At 44.0% G+C, this 12,508-nt stretch overlaps 1 protein-coding gene across 4 annotated transcripts in view; it reads left to right on the top strand.

Annotated features, from left to right (window-relative positions):
- Window positions 1-9,197, top strand: part of creb1b (cAMP responsive element binding protein 1b) — a 124,619-nt gene extending 115,422 nt beyond the window's left edge. For all 4 annotated transcript variants that reach the window (XM_072482782.1, XM_072482763.1, XM_072482771.1 and 1 more), the window contains 2 exons: window positions 4,277-4,433; window positions 7,748-9,197. In XM_072482782.1, coding sequence (XP_072338883.1) covers window positions 4,277-4,433; window positions 7,748-7,892 — 302 coding nt within the window. In that variant the 3' untranslated portion in view covers window positions 7,893-9,197. The remainder of the gene's footprint in view (window positions 1-4,276; window positions 4,434-7,747) is intronic.
- The last annotated feature ends 3,311 nt before the right edge of the window (window positions 9,198-12,508 follow it).

Raw genomic sequence — 12,508 nt, 5'->3', positions numbered from 1 at the left:
GACAGTTCCACAGATTCACCAGCCTCTGGCAAAGAAATTCCTCCTCGTCTCTGTTTTATAGGATCGTCCCTTCAGTCTGAAGCTGTGCCCTCTAGTTCTAGTTTTTCCTACTAGTGGAAATATCCTCTCCACACCCACTCTATCTAGACCTCTCAGTATCCTGTAAGTTTCAATAATATCCCCCCTTATCTTTCTAAACTCCAACGAGTCCTCAACCGCACCTCATATGACAAGCTCTTCATTCCAGGGTCACTCTTGTGAACCTCCACTGGACCCTTTACAAGGCCAGCACATCCTTCCTTGGATACGGGGCCCAAAACTGCTCATAATACTCCAAATGGGGTCTGACCAGAGCCTGATACAGCCTCAGAAGTACATCCCTGCTCTTGTATTCTAACCCTCTCGACATGAATGCTAACATTACATTTGCCTTCCTGACCCCCGACTGAACCTGCACGTTAACCTTAAGAGAATCTTGAAATAGGATTCCTAAGTCCCTTTGTGATTCTGATTTCCTAAGCCTTTTCCCATTTAGGAAATCGTCTATGCCTCCATTCTTCCTCCAAAGTGCATAACCTCACACTTTTCCACATTGTATTACATCTGCCACTTCTTTGCCCACTGTCCTAACCTCTCCAAGTCCTTCTGCAACCCCCCTGCTTTCCCAATACTCCCTGCCCCTCTGCATATCTTTGTATCAACAGCAAACTTAGCTTTCAGTGTCCTCAGTTCCTTCTTCCAGGTTGTTAATGTATATTGTGAAAAGTTGTGGTCCCAACACCGATCCTTGAGGCACATTGCTAGTCACCGGCTGCCATCCTGAAAAATACCACTTTATCCCCACCCTCTGCCTTCTGCCAGTCAGCCAATCCTCTATCCGTACCAGGATTTTACCTTTAATACCATGACTCTTAACTTATTGAACAGCCTCCTGTACAGCGCCTTGTCAAAGAGCCTTCTGGAAATCTGAATAGATCAGGTCCACTGGTTCTCCTTTGTCTAACTTCCTTGTTACCTCCTCAAAGAATCCGAACAGATTTGTCAAACATGACCTCGCATTGACGAAGCAATGTTGACTCAATGCTATTTTATCATACTCTTGCAAGTACACTGCAATCTCAGCTTTAATAATGGATTCTAAAATCTTACCAATGATCGAAGTCAGGCTTCCTGGCCTATAATTTGTGCCTCCGTCCCTTCTTAAACAGGGGTGTTACATTGGCCATTTTCCAGTCCTCTGAGTAACTATTCAGTTCCTCTGCCATTTCTTTGTTTCCTACTACTACTCCAGCCTCATTTTCCAGTGGTCCAATGTTTATTCTCGCCTTTCTCTTGCCTTTTATATATTGAAAAAAATGCATGCTATCTTTAATTTTACTAGCTAGCTTACACTCATATTTCATCTTCTCTTTCCCCCCCCCCCCCCCCCCCCCCCCCCCCAACCCTATTGCTTTTTAGTTGTCCTCTGCTCCCTCTTAAAGGCTTACCAATCTTCTGGCTTCCCACTAATCCTCACCATCCTGTATGCTTTTTCTTTTGCTTTTATGCTGTCCTTGATGTCCGTCATTAGCCATGGATGCCTCGTCTTCCCCTTACCATGTTTCTTCCTCCTTGGGATGAATTTCTATTGTGCCTCCCGAATAACCCCTAATGCTGCCATTGCTGTTCCACTGTCTTCCCTGCTAGGATCCCCTTTCAATCAACTCTGGCCAGCTCTTCCCTCATGTCTCTGTCGTTACCTTTATTTAATTGCAATACCATTACATCTGATTCCATCTTCTCCTTCTCAAACAGCCAGGTAAATTCTATCGTATTGTGGTCACTGCCCCCTAAAAGTTCTTTAACCTTAAGTTTCCTAATCAAGTCTCCTCCTTACACATCACCAAATGCAGAATTGCCTGTTCCCTAGTAGGCTCTGTCACAAGCTGCTCCAAAAAATCATCTCTTGAACATTCCACAAATTCCTTTTCTTGGTACCCACTACCAACCTGATTTTCCCAGTCCACCTACATATTGTAGTCCGTCATGATTATTGTAATATTGCCTTCCTACATGCCTTTTCTATTTCCTGATGTATTTTCTGCCCCACATCCTGCCTACTGCTAGGGGGCCTGTTTATAACGCCCATCAGGGTCTTTTTCCTTTCCGATTCCTCAACTTTACCCACACAGATTCTATGCCTTCTGATCCTGTATAGTTTCTTGCTATCGATTTAATTTCATTCCTTACTAACAATGCAACGTCCATCTGCCTGTCCTTTCAATCGGACACATATCCTTGGATATTTAGATCCCAGCCCTGATCCCCTTGCAGCCACGTCTCTGATGCCCACAACATCGGCCAATTTCAATGTGCGCAACAAGCTCATTTACCTTGTTCCGTGTACTGCTTGCATTTAGGTATAACCCCCTCAGTCCTGCATTGACCACCTCCCTTCCCATATTTGTCGCCTTTTTTGCTCTGCCTGAAGTTAGATTCCTGTTACCTTCTTTACTGTCTAATATATTACGTGTTGGAAACTTTACTAATCTCTCCTGAGCTCTCTGTATCGCAAGCCCTGTGAAGTCAAGAGCTTTGCAACTGGGCTACTACTTTTTCCATTATAGACCAGATGAATGTTGAAAATGTTATTTCCTTTATTGACAAATGAGATGATTTAAAAACAATTGAAGGCAATAAGTTAATGCAGTATGGGAGTCTGTCATTAGGTGTGTTGGTGCATTTTTTGAATAGTGTGGTGGAGCCAGCTGGCGGCAAATAGAAAGTATTCTATTTGGCCATCAGCGATCCCAGTATATTGATATTTCCAAATCGTCATTTGCATCCCGCTTAGAAAGTATCTACTAATGGAAGTAACCATGTCTCAAGAAGACTTTGTTGCAACGGGCCTTGAGAATTGTGACTTTTCTTTCCTTAAAAGCTGGCTGAATGTTATTCTGGGACAGGTGGTCGTGTAGTTAATAGATAAAGACATGTTCAAGGCCCTTAGCAAGAAAAGGGAGATTAAAGGTGAGGCGGTAGGTTGAAGGATTGAGATTATGCTTTTTCGAGGGAGGGTTGGTATGACATTGGAGCAAAATAGTGCCTCAATAGTAGTGTAAAATGGTTTGAGGGGTTACTAGGAGCTCAGCAGTCGAAAGAGAAGGGGGTGGAATTGAAAAAGCAGGATTTGGATTTCATGGATGAGATTAGTTTGGAGTAGGTGGAGGAATTGGAGGTAACATGCAGTCTCCAGCAGGGCTGATAGATTTTCTTTTTCACCCGCTAGCCCAAGAACATTCAGGCCTTGACTGAGATCAGTTAACTCAGCACAACAAAAATGAAGAGAATCATTCAGCCTGTATGATTCGCACCATAAAAGTGGATTATGAGGCCTTGACCTGAAAACAGTGGTGTTTAATTGGATTAATACTGGGTGCCACACATGAGGTAGCCTATCACTTAGGTAATCGGAAATTCTGGGGCTTAGAACAAGATAATAACTCCTGCCTATAGCATGACACACTACTCACACCACTCGAGCAAGTCTGTGAACTGAAGTTTAACTAGAAGCAGGCTGTCACCACCTGATGAAATAAAGGTGAAAATCTCACATCCCTTCACTCTGCTGTACATATTTGCAACTTATCTGTAATGATTTTAAAATGCTATTCAATATTTAAAGTTGTCAGTGTTTAAAACCGAAAACTGCACGGATCCCACATTCAGTACATGGTATCTGTAAATGTCATTGAAAAGCTTTACAATACTAATTGTGTGCAGCATTACTATTTTCTGATTGCTTAAACTTGAGAAATTGGGCAGCATGTTAGCACAGTTGATTCACAGCTCCAGGGTCCCAGGTTCGATTCCTGGCTTGGGTCACTGTCTGTGTGGAGTCTGCACATTCTCACGTATCTGCGTGGGTTTCCTCCCACAATCCAAAGATGAGCCGGTTAGGTGGATTGGCTGTGCTAAATTGCCCTTAGGTTAGGTGGGGTTGCTGGGTTACGGGGATAGGGTGGAGGTGTGGGCTTAAGTAGGGTGCTCTTTCCAAGAGCCAGTGCAGTCTCGATGGGCCGAATGGCTTCCTTCTGCACTGTAAATGCTATGATAAAGCATCGTTGTTGAATTATATTTTGTATGTTAGAACTTAATATCTATAGAATTCTGATGTGGGCAAAGATACTTCCTTAAGTAATTAAAGTGATCAGGGATGTGCTGGCCAGTTGTTCTTTATAGTACGAATGCACATTGACTTCTCTTTTGTCCTGATGTATTTTTTCTTTTTATACAGGTGCCGGTGGCGATGTCCAGACCTATCAGATCCGTACCGCTCCCAACTCCACTACCGGCCAGGGAATGGTGATGTCATCGTCACCAGTCCTGCAGAACCAGCCCCAGAACACTGAAGAAACAACTCGCAAACGAGAAATCCGCCTCATGAAAAACAGGTAATTTTTCTTTCCTCCAATCCTTGAAACTGATGGCTGTGTCCCATGTCCTTCTGGAAAGTTCATCCAAGTGGGTTCGAGGAAATTCATGCTCGGCTCTTTTGATGGGGTTTGTGGATAAAGATGCCACTGGTATAAGTCCCAGTTTCCAATTCTGAATCTGTTTTTGCTGAACTGACCTCAGCTGAGGCAATAGTTGCTACAAGTGAACTTTTCATAAATGTATTTACGGGATGTGGCCGTCGTTGGTTAGGCCAGCATTTATTGCCCATCCCTAGTTGCCCTTCAGAAGGTGATGGTGAGTTGCCTTCTTGAACTGCTGCAGTCCATGAGGTGTAGGTACACCCACTGTGCTGTTAGGGAAAGAGTTCATGGATAATGACCCAGCGACAGTGAAGGAACGGCGATATATTTCCAAGTCAGGATAGTGAGTGACTTGGCGGGAAACCTCCAGGTGATGGGTTCCCAGGTATTTGCTGCTCTTGGCCTTCTAGATGGTTGTGATCGTGGGTTTGGAAGGTGCTGTCCAAGGAAACTTGGTGAGTTACTGCAGTGCATCTTGTAGATGATGCACATGGCTGCCACTGTTTGTCGGTGGTGGAGGTTTGAATGTTTGTAGAAGGGGGAGCAATCAAGCAAGCTGCTTTGTCCTGGATGGTGTTGTGCATCTTGGGTGTTGTTGGAGCTGCAGTCATCCAGGCAAGTGGAGAATATTCCATTACACTCCTGACTTGTGCCTTGTAGGTGGTGGACAGACGTTTGGGGGTTGGGGTCAGGAGGTGAGTTACTTGCCGTAGGATTCCTAGCCCTTGACCTGCCCTGGTAGCCACAGTACTAATATGGCTAGTCCAGTTCAGTTTCTGATCCATGGTAACCCCCAGAATGTTGGTTGTGGGGGATTCAGCGATGGTAATGCCATTGAATGTCATGGGGTGGTGGTTAGATCCTCTCTTGTAGGAGATGGTCATTGTTTGGCACTTGTGTGATGCAAATGTATCTTGCCACTTGTCAGCACAAGCCTGGATATTGTCCAGGTTTTGCTGTATTTGGACATGGACTGCTTCATTATCTGAGGTTGCGAATGGTGCTGAACATTGTGTAGTCATCTGCAAACATCCCCACTTCTGACCTAATGATGGGAGGGAGGTCATTGATGAAACAGCTGAAAATGGTTGGGCCTAGGACACTACCCTGAGGAACTGCAGTGATGTCCTGGAGCTGAGATGATTGACCTCCAACCACTACAAGCATCTTCCTTTGTGCTAGGTATGACTCCAACCAGTGGAGAGTTTTTCCCCCCGATTCCCATTGACGTCAGTTTAGCTAGGGTTCCTTGATGCCCTGCTCGGTCAAATGCTGTCTTGATGTCAAGGGCAGTGACTCTCACCTTACCTCTGGCATTCAGCTCAATTTAGCATGGCCAGTCTTAATTCTGCAATAGAACCATGATATATTAGCTGGTGCTCCCAGTCCTCATCCATAACCATGAGCCTTACTGACAACTGCAGAGTGTGAACCTCAGATGAGAACAACGTCAGGCTTGACTGTGTTGTCCACCATGGTCAGCACTTAATGCCATAGAATTCATGTGGTGCAGAAATGGCATTCGGGCCATTGAGTCTGCACCAGCCCTTTGATAGAGTATCCTACTTAGGCCCACTCCGCTGCCCTATCCCCATAACCCCACCTAACCTGCCATCTTTGGACACTAAGGGGGAATTTAGCATGGCCAGTCCGCCTAACCTGCACATCTTGGCCTACGGGAGAAATTGGAGGAAACCCATGGAGACACGGGTAGAAAGTGCAAACGCCACAGTCACCCAAGGCCAGATTTGATTTGATTTATTATTGTCACATGTATTAGTATACAGTGAAAAGTATTGTTTCTTGCATGCTGTACAAACAGTGCACACCGTACATAGGGAAGGAAGGAGAGACTGCAGAATATAATGTTACATTTATAGCAAGGTTTAGAGAAAAGGTCAACTTAATACGAGGTAGGTCCATTCAAAAGTCTGATGGCAGTAGGGAAGAAGCTCTTCTTGAGTCGGTTGGTACGTGACCTCAAACGTTGGTATCTTTTTCCTGACGAAAGAAGGTGGAAGAGAGTATGTCCGGGGTGCGTGGGGTCCTTAATTATGCTGGCTGCCTTTGAGGCAGCGGGAATTATAGCTAGAGTCAATGGATGGGAGGCTGGTTTGCACGATGGATTGAGCTACATTCACGCCCTTTTGCAGTTTCCTGCGGTCTTGGGCAGAGCAGGCTCCATACCAAGCTGTGAACTATAATGTATTTGAACCTGGGTCCCTGGCGCTGTGAGGCAGCATGCCACCATGCTGCCCTGCATATATGGCAGTAAACGTTCTTGACACAGTAGGAAGCCATTTGGCTGACCTTGTCTCTGCTAGCACTTGGCTAGAGCATTCCAAAACTCCCTCCTTGTTTGTCTGCTTCTCTTTAGAAAATTTAATGATCTCTGATGCAACTCCTCCCTGTGGCTAATTCTCTACAACGATGAGTATTGTTAAAAAAATGACCCTCAGGGCAGCACGGTGGCGTAGTGGTTAGCATTGCTGCCTCACTCCGCTGAGGTCCCAGGTTCGATCCCAGCTCTGGGTCACTGTCAGTGTGGAGTTTGCACATTCTCCCCGTGTTTGCGTGGGTTTCTCCCCCATAACCCAAAGATGTGCAGGATAGGTGGAATGGCCACGCTACATTGCCCCTTAATTGGAAAAAATGAATTGGGTACTCTAAATTTTTTAAAAAGAAAAGCGAGAAAAAAAAATGACCCTCATGTCTTTTCCTATCTACTTAGTTTTAAATTGACGACTTCATGTTACTGATACGTCAATCGGAGACAATAAATTTCCACAATTATCCTGATAAATTTGATTTGTAATTTAAAAATTTGATCCTGGTTTTCTTTCCGAGAATGGAAATAGTACCAGAATCTCACAAATGTGCCATTTTAATATGTATTTAATGCCCTTTTCTGAGAATGTAACTGGTAGGGTAGATGTGGGGAACCTGTGGATGTAGTGTATTTGGATTTTCAGGAGCAATTAATAAGATTTTAAGCAGTTACTTAAAGGGGACGAGAGAGTGGGAAGAAGTTTGGGGGGGGTGCTTGGGGTGTATTCCAGAGTTTATGCCCTGGACAACTGAAAACACAGCTGCTAGTGTTGGGGTGAAGCAAGAAGCCAGAATTGGATGGGGGCAAATGTCTTGGATGCAGTGGGGTTGGAAGAGTATGTTTGCTGGTCCAGGGAGTGATGTTCTCTGCATTCTGTAATTCTTTTCATTTTCTCCTTCAGGGAAGCAGCACGGGAATGTCGTCGTAAGAAGAAAGAGTATGTGAAATGCTTGGAGAACCGGGTTGCTGTTCTGGAAAATCAAAACAAGACCCTCATTGAAGAGCTCAAGGCACTCAAAGACCTGTATTGCCATAAATCTGACTAGCACGCCACTGTCATTCCTGAGAATGATCAACAGACTTGCCCCCAAAAGACTATTGGCATGAGCTGGGCGACTCTGCTACCTTTTCTAATGATTTCTCTCCTACATGGGAAAAAAAAGTCTAAAAAACTGCATGGATGCAGTTCCGGCAGCTGCACGCCCATGCACCAGGGGATCATGCATCGGATCGCGGGATCCAACCTGGTCAAATCTTTCTCGTTCCAAACGCGAGATAGCCTGGAACCTGGTTTGGGCAATTGTTTTTTTTTTCCAGATGAACATTTTTATATATGAACTAACTTATCGGTACAAAAAAATTCTTGTCTAACGTGACCAGGAAAAATCACAAGCAAACATTTTAGTTTAGCATTTTGTCTTTTCCCCCATCACTACCACCCCATTATTCTTTTTTCTTCTCGTTGCTCTGGAGTGCAGTGTTGTCGCAATCATCCCACCAGGTGAAGCATCTGCATTCATGGCCTTGCATTTGTGGCACCTTCAGGCCCATACTATTAAAGGCACACACTCATGAGGCAACACGGATGGCTATGCTATAATCTTCTCGCCAAGCCATTTGTAGGATACGTCAGATTGCAACCCAGCAACAATACAAAACCACGCCACACAATGTTGGTAAGCAAGTCAGAGGGATTGGCCCATGTTGGGGCCGAAGATCCCTTTCATCCAGAAAGTTGTGGATTCAAGCGCCTTGATTGCTTCGCTTACTGGCCTTTCAATTAATCACTTTTTTTTTAGTCTGAGCTTGAATTTTAAAAGTTGTGTTGGTTTGTGTTATATATCTATATATTTTTTTCCTCTCTTTCTAAATGGTGTTGTGATCCAGCCAGACTGTTCTGTCAGTCAAGCTGAGCTGACTACACCACTGCCCAAAAGGTGGTGAGGCTGGAAGGAATGTTAAGTTTTGTATTTATCATTCAACAAAAAAGTATGTGAGGGATTGAACCATAAACCAATTAATGCTGTAAAACTGCACCCATAGCAAAGTGGGTGCAAAGCGCTGTTTTGTTTGGATGAGGGGGGAAGAATAATTGTTGTGAAACTGGTCACCTTTGTTTGATGCCTTTGCACTGTATTAATAACACTTTACATTTTTATACTGTATATATATTTCTAAAAGAAGTGTGACTCTGCAAGGAAGAAATAGAACTAGGAAAGGCTGTGGGTTTGTGATACAGCCCCTTCGCTGCTCTTAATAGAGCACTGCTGTTCCATCATTCTGAGGTTCAGCACCTTGTCCCCCACCCTGCAAAATAAACTAGCCCAGTGCAAATTTTAAGAGCAAAAGAATAATCTACTTCTTTTCAAAGCTTTGGTTTTTAATGACATTGTAATACAAGACATGCCACACAGGATGTCACATGGATGATCCCCATGCACCAATACAAACAAAGGTTCGACTGCTGGAGGGAGAATAACAACCAACCCAAGTGATCACAACGAGCTGTGGTGTTTGAATTGCGCCAGTTATGCAGTTCTGGCATCAGTTAAGGAGCAACCTTGACCAAATAACGTAAATTTAACACTGAGCAATCAGTTTCTAGGTAGATAGGTTTTTACATTGTTGGCTAATTACAGCATAAAATATCAAGCAACCAGAGTGTAAAAACCTCCTCTGTTGAAGCAAAACTGAGCAGAAAGCCAGGAGGGCAAAGAGAGAGAGTGAAAGGAAGAACTTACATTCATATAGCACCTATCATGACTTTCGGGTATCACAACGCACTTTACAGTCAATTACGAACTTTTTTTTTAAGAGTAGTCACATGGTAAGAAATGTGCTGTGCACAATTTGGCTACCAAGTTCCCACAAAAAGCAGTGTGATAATCAACAGCTAATCTGTTTTATTGATGCTTGTTGAGGATATAAAAGCCAGGGCACCAGGAAGTTCCCCTGTTCTTACATTGGTGCTTTTACATTCACCCGAGAAGGAAGATAGGGCATCAGGTTAATGTCTCGTCTGAAAGAGAGCAACTCCAGCAGCAAACAGTCCTTCAGTATGGTACTGGAATGGCAGCCTAGTTTGTGTTTTTTGAAGTAGGACTTGAACCCATAACTTTGAGATTCAGAGGAGAGCCTGCTATACGAGTGAGCCAGGGAACAAAAATTGCTCTCCATGACCTATCGTTCTTGAAAAGCATCTGGGCTTGGGCATTCCACAATGGCAGCCCTGCCCAAAATGGATGGCTTGAATGGCTTACTTTCTTTTCCATGTCCAGAGATGACTTCCTTGTGGCACATAGTAAACGATTAGTTAAGTATGGTGCAGCAAAGATTAGTTAAGTATGGTGCAGTAGAATCTTTTCTGGTATTCTCAGTAAATCAGTGCTGTGATCTTAGTTATATCTGTTCTTGGGCTGCTGGCAGCCCGGTGAGGTCAGCCCTAGGTTCAGATCTCTTTAATCTTAGCTCACTCCTCTACAACCTGGATTAGAGCTTTAGGGTTCCTTTGCCTTCAGTTGCAAATGTTATCAATGTATGCAGTATTTTTCCTTAAATCAGTTGCCCCTGCCCATGTGGGACAGATAATATCCTACCACTCTTCACCATTATAGTTGCCTTGCTACTTGCAAAAGGAAAAAATATTTAGGTCCGCAGCTGCACAAATTAAAATGTCTAAGATTCACTGAGAACCAAACCAATTGAATGTGTGGATGACATGAACTGTTTAAATCTTTAGATAAGAGAAATTATTATTGCTTGTTAAATATTTAGGTTTATAGTTGGGCTGTCATTGTGCATAGATGTTGAAAGGTATTGAGTAAGCATCAAGTTTAAATGCAGAATGATTCAGAAGACCACTGCACGTACCCAAGGTAAGAGGTCTTGAGGTGGTTTGAAATTGCTGCATAATTCTGATCTTTGGCACTAACCTTGAGGGATATATTTGGCCTCTACCCTAGGAAATTATGTTCTTCAAAATAGTGCCACAGGATGTATATCATCCTCCTCAGAGTGCAGATGGCCTCAATTCAACATCTCATCCAAATCATGGAATCTCAAGACAGTGTAGCACTTTCTCACAACTCCACTGTGAAGCCAGCCTGGGTTTTGTACTTGGGCCTCTGGATTTTGGTCATGAGCCCACTACCTTCTAACTTGAGGTGAGAGTGGTACGCACTGAGCCACAGCTGTCTTAGAGTGCTTTATTGAAAGGAGAGGATAGTGGACAGGCAGCAACAATTAAGAGGGGATTGGGGAGACATATTCATGGTTGAAGAGTTACGTTTTGAAGAGGTTCTTTCATCGTCTTGGAGCAATGCTAATTATAAATTCATAGCCTGCCCATAAGGGAGTCCTTAATCTTGCTAATCCATATGTATGTAAAATTGCCATAGTCCCAAATGGCCATAGGCTGCTTTCCCCTTTGAGGGGGAGAGCTGACTGGCGGTCATTTAACCTGAGAATCAGCACACCTCAGGCAAGGGGCAAGGTTGAGAAGGGCAGGGTCTCCATGAATAACCTCAAGCTGGTACAGGAATTGATCTTGCACTGTTTGAACGCTGTTGAATTGAACCTCACTCTGCAACACAAACCAGCTGTTGCCCCAACTGAGCTAAACCGGCAAGTAGTGATGCAAATAACAAGCTTTGTGTTCTTTTGCAGTTTTCTTCTCCCAGGTAATCACTGGTGCAAAATGCTTAACTTGTATTATTTTTGAATTCAGTCTTGTGGGTTTACATTTGCTTATTGTAAGAGTAATCTACTACAAAATTTGACTCGGCCTGCTGAGCTAGCATTCTGCAACAAATCTAGCCCTTCCTACCCTGTTCCATCCTTTTGTGCTTGCATACATATATGTGACTAGGCAACTGAGTGGTAAAGTTTATATTTACAGTTTGTAAGATTTACTATGCTAACATATGCTTGAACAAACCAACTGTCAAAGCCAAGGACAAGAATGGACCTTTAATATTATAACGACCACTTGTTAAAAATATGAATGGAAAGACTTGTACAGTGCTATTCATGACCAGACGATGTTCCAAGGCGTCTTACACCGAATGTACTTTTAAAATCCACTCATTATTAATAGCAACAGTTTGTGCACAGCAAAATCCCACAGCAATGTGATAACCTGATAATCTTGATTTGTGATATTGATTGAGATAATATTGGCAAAACATGAGGGGGAACTCCCTTAATCATCTTTGTGATTGTGCTGTGGGGTGATTTGTGTCCCAAGAGCACAAGACCTTGACTTAATCTCCCATCTGAAAGACAGTCGGTGGGATTCTCCGTTTCTGAGACTGAGTGTTGACCTGAACGTACAATTCATGGACTTCCGCGACAGCAAAACTGGCGCCACGCCTGGATCGATTTCGCTATCGGCATCGTGTGGAACACAATTGATTCCAATGAGAAACCGTGCCAGATTCGCCGGTTTTGCAATTGACACTCGGGGAGGCTGACAAGCTGCAGTCACACATACACACTTGGACCCCCCCCCCCCCCCCACACCATCCCAGCCAACAAGATGGCAGCAAAGAAAGCAGCTTCACCGACGCCGAGCTGGAGACTCTCCTGGACGTGGTGTAGGTGAGGCGGATGACCTGGTACAACGGCCCGGGAAGGTGGCTGCTAGCTGCCGCCATGCATCTTG

The sequence above is a fragment of the Scyliorhinus torazame genome, chromosome 2, assembly GCF_047496885.1.
Source record: "Scyliorhinus torazame isolate Kashiwa2021f chromosome 2, sScyTor2.1, whole genome shotgun sequence".
NCBI lineage: Eukaryota > Metazoa > Chordata > Chondrichthyes > Carcharhiniformes > Scyliorhinidae > Scyliorhinus > Scyliorhinus torazame.
Note: the sequence above shows the minus strand (reverse complement) of the source record. Positions and strands in the feature narration are given on the sequence as shown.